The sequence below is a fragment of the Trichechus manatus genome, unplaced genomic scaffold, assembly GCF_000243295.1.
Source record: "Trichechus manatus latirostris isolate Lorelei unplaced genomic scaffold, TriManLat1.0 scaffold00243, whole genome shotgun sequence".
Taxonomy (NCBI): Eukaryota; Metazoa; Chordata; class Mammalia; order Sirenia; family Trichechidae; genus Trichechus; species Trichechus manatus.
In genome coordinates this window covers 2,684,978-2,688,172 of record NW_004444179.1, presented here as the reverse complement: position 1 = coordinate 2,688,172, position 3,195 = coordinate 2,684,978, and the positions used below count along the sequence as shown (strand labels likewise).

The window sequence follows — 3,195 nt, the reverse complement described above, 5'->3', positions numbered from 1 at the left end:
GAAAAAATTGACCTAACCAAGTCTTTAGACCTAAAGTCCATTTAAATGCAACACAGAAGATGAAATACTAAGTTAAAAATACTTCAAGGAAACAATCAGGCAAATCTACAATGTGGGTCATTCTATAAGGGAGCTGGTCTGTTCTTTTTAAAAAGTCAGGTCATAAAAAATAAATAAAATTTAAAACAGAGACCATTCTAGATTAAAAGAGACTAAAGAGACATAATAATAAAATGCAATTCATAAAACTTGGCTGGATCCTGATTCAAAAAAATTACGTTGAAAATATATTTAAAGATAACTTGTGAAAGTTGAAAATGGACTGGATATTAGATAATACTAGGAATTGTTTTTAATTTTCTTAAAGGTAATACTGATTGCATGATTACGTATCAAAATGCCTTGATTCTTGGGAGATACATTATGAAACAATTACAGGTAAAATATAATTGCAAATTACAATATTTGTAAATTTCTTTAAAATGATTCCACAATAGACGCAGAAAGATATAGATGTGTATATAGATATAGATCCATACCGAAATGTCAATAATTGTTCAATCTGATATTAAACATTGTTCTACCCTTTTCTGTATGCATAAAATTTTTCATAATAAAGAGTTGGAAAATAAATAAATGAATAAAAAACAGCATTACCAGTTTTAAAAAATAAGTAAATGAACACACATCCACCAACCATTTGAGAAAGGTTTCCAACATGGAACACAGTAACCCAAATAAACTGAGAAAGAAATTAGAGAAAATAGCAAGCATATAAAGATCAGAAGAAAACTTTCCCAAAAATCTGTATGTAATACCATCCATAAAACAAGAACACAAAACTATAAAATGGGAACATTCAACAAAAAAGTAAATGATTGATTTTTAAACAAAAACATAATAAGGCTGAAAAATAAATAAGTTTCAGCGAGATTTCACAGTAAACCAGTGGGGAATGTCACATTACAATCAGGCTAGCCTGAAGCACATTACTAAGTGTTCAATTGACACAGCTAATTATATTACCATTATTATTAGAATTGATTTGAAGGATTGGGGGGTATTTTTTACAAAACTTATAGAGGATACCCTTTACAGAGAGAGAGATGTTGTTATGGATTGAATTGTGTCCCCCAAAAATGTATGTCAATTTAGCTAGGCCATGATTCGCAGTATTATGTGATTTTCCACCATTTTGTCATCTGATATGATTTTCCTATGTGTTGTAAATCCTACCTCTATGATGTTAATGAGGTGGGATTAGCGGCAATTATGTTAATGAGGCAGGATTCAATCTACAAAATCAAGTTGTGTCTTAAGTCAATCTCTTTTGAGATATAAAAGAGAAGCTAGCAGAGAGACACGGGGACCTCATACCACCAAGAAACAAGAGCCAGGAGAATATCGCATCCTTTGGACCCGGGGTTCCTACACAGAGAAGCTCTTAGACCAGGGGAAGATTGATGACAAGGACCTTCCTCCAGAGAGAAAGCCTTCTCCTGGAACTGGCACCCTGAATTCAGACTTCTAGCCTCCTAGACTGTGAGAGAATAAACTTCTCTTTGTTAAAGCCATCCACTTGTGGTATTTCTGTTAGAGCGGCACTAGATAATTAAGACAGATGGTATCAACACAGTGCATCCCTCAGATTTCAACTCTCCAAGATACCATATGAAGAATGCTGTCAGATGAGATTTGATTTCTTATCCAGCATTGTCAGTCTAGCATACCTTCCTACCCTTTCTGTAGGCTTGAGTAGTTGTTTTGGGGGGGTTGTTTGGTTGGTTGCTTTTTTACTATTGTTTGTCTTTTTGAAGCACTATGCAAGAATGAACTCTCCAGCAACAAGCTATAAGGATGTCATTATTCCCTGAAAACACCAGCTCTGTGCACTAAAGCTATTTTGCACAAAATCTATTTATAATCAAGTACATTATGAATAAGAAGATGTGATGTACAAAATAACCACCAGAAAGTCACAGACACTGCCAAATTATAATGTTGTTTTTGTGGTGTGCTGCTGAGTTGATTCCAACTCATAGTGACCCTATAGGACAGAGTAGAAGTGCCCCATACGGTTTCCTAGGCTGTAAAGGACTGTTCCTCCTCATAGCTGCTAGGTGGGTTCAAACCTCTGGACTTTCAGTTAGCAGCCGAGTGCTTAACCATTGTACCACCAGGGTTCCTTCCAAATCATAATGGGCACGGTAAGTGTCTTGAAACAACCCCCTGCTGGTTGCCTACCCAAGATCCTTTCTCTCCTTTGCTTTTACTAAAAAAACTTGTATTTTATTTTTTTATCGGCAATGCATGCAGGGAGAAAAACACCTACTCTCAGACTCTATTATAGCAAGGGCTGGCCATACGATGACATGGTTTGGTCAACGAGCTTAGCTAAAGCCACTGGGGTAGGTTTGCTTTGCTGACACAGATACCAGCCCTTCCCCTCATAGCTTTCTTATTCTTCCTTCATAAAATATAGAAGGGAGACTAGTGGTAGAGAATACTACCTTGTGATCATGAAGTAACTATGAGGATGATGGAAGAAAAAGACAAAAGAAATTCAGGATGTTGATGACGTTGCAAAGCTACTGCACAGACCCTATACCTCCTATATCCAGACTTATTGTTTTGTGAGAGAAAAAAAAGTCCTTGTTCTGTTAAGCCACTACAGTTATGTTTCTGTTATATGCTGTTGAACATAATCCCTAACTGAAACAAAAAGAGAAAGTCTTAGGAAGTTCATGATTCTATCAGAAGCCACATTCGGACTTCCGCCTCAGAGATACACTCACATTTTCTACGATCCTAGAATTGTTTCTACAAATAACAAACTTTAAAACTTTCTAAGTTATCATGCAAAGGACTCAACGTGGACTCTTCCTCCTTATACATCATTTTGGTAATCAAAATTCCTCCAAGCAGTGTTTTGCCCTCTTTAAAACATCACTACTTTTTCTAAAATGAAATATTAAGTCCGGGCTATACAGAGGAAGACTGTTGACTGCCCTTCTGTGAAACAATTCAAATTCCTACACAGTTTGAAAGACATTACCAAGGTGAAATTTGTACAAAATTATTTTCATATCTGGAATCTCTGCAAATATGTTTCTGTAACTGCCTTTCCCTTTTCTATCTGAGTTGATATTATGCTTAACCCTTTGCTTTTGGGGAGTTTTGAAATCCCAGTGTGCA

General features: G+C 35.9%; 1 protein-coding gene across 1 annotated transcript in view; it reads left to right on the top strand.

Annotated features, from left to right (window-relative positions):
* Positions 1–2,306: 2,306 nt before the first annotated feature.
* Positions 2,307–3,195, top strand: part of NEIL3 (nei like DNA glycosylase 3) — a 59,402-nt gene continuing 58,513 nt past the window's right edge. Inside the window, exon 1 of the mRNA XM_004389360.1 lies at positions 2,307–2,408. Within this exon, the coding sequence (XP_004389417.1) occupies positions 2,307–2,408 (102 nt within the window). The remainder of the gene's footprint in view (positions 2,409–3,195) is intronic.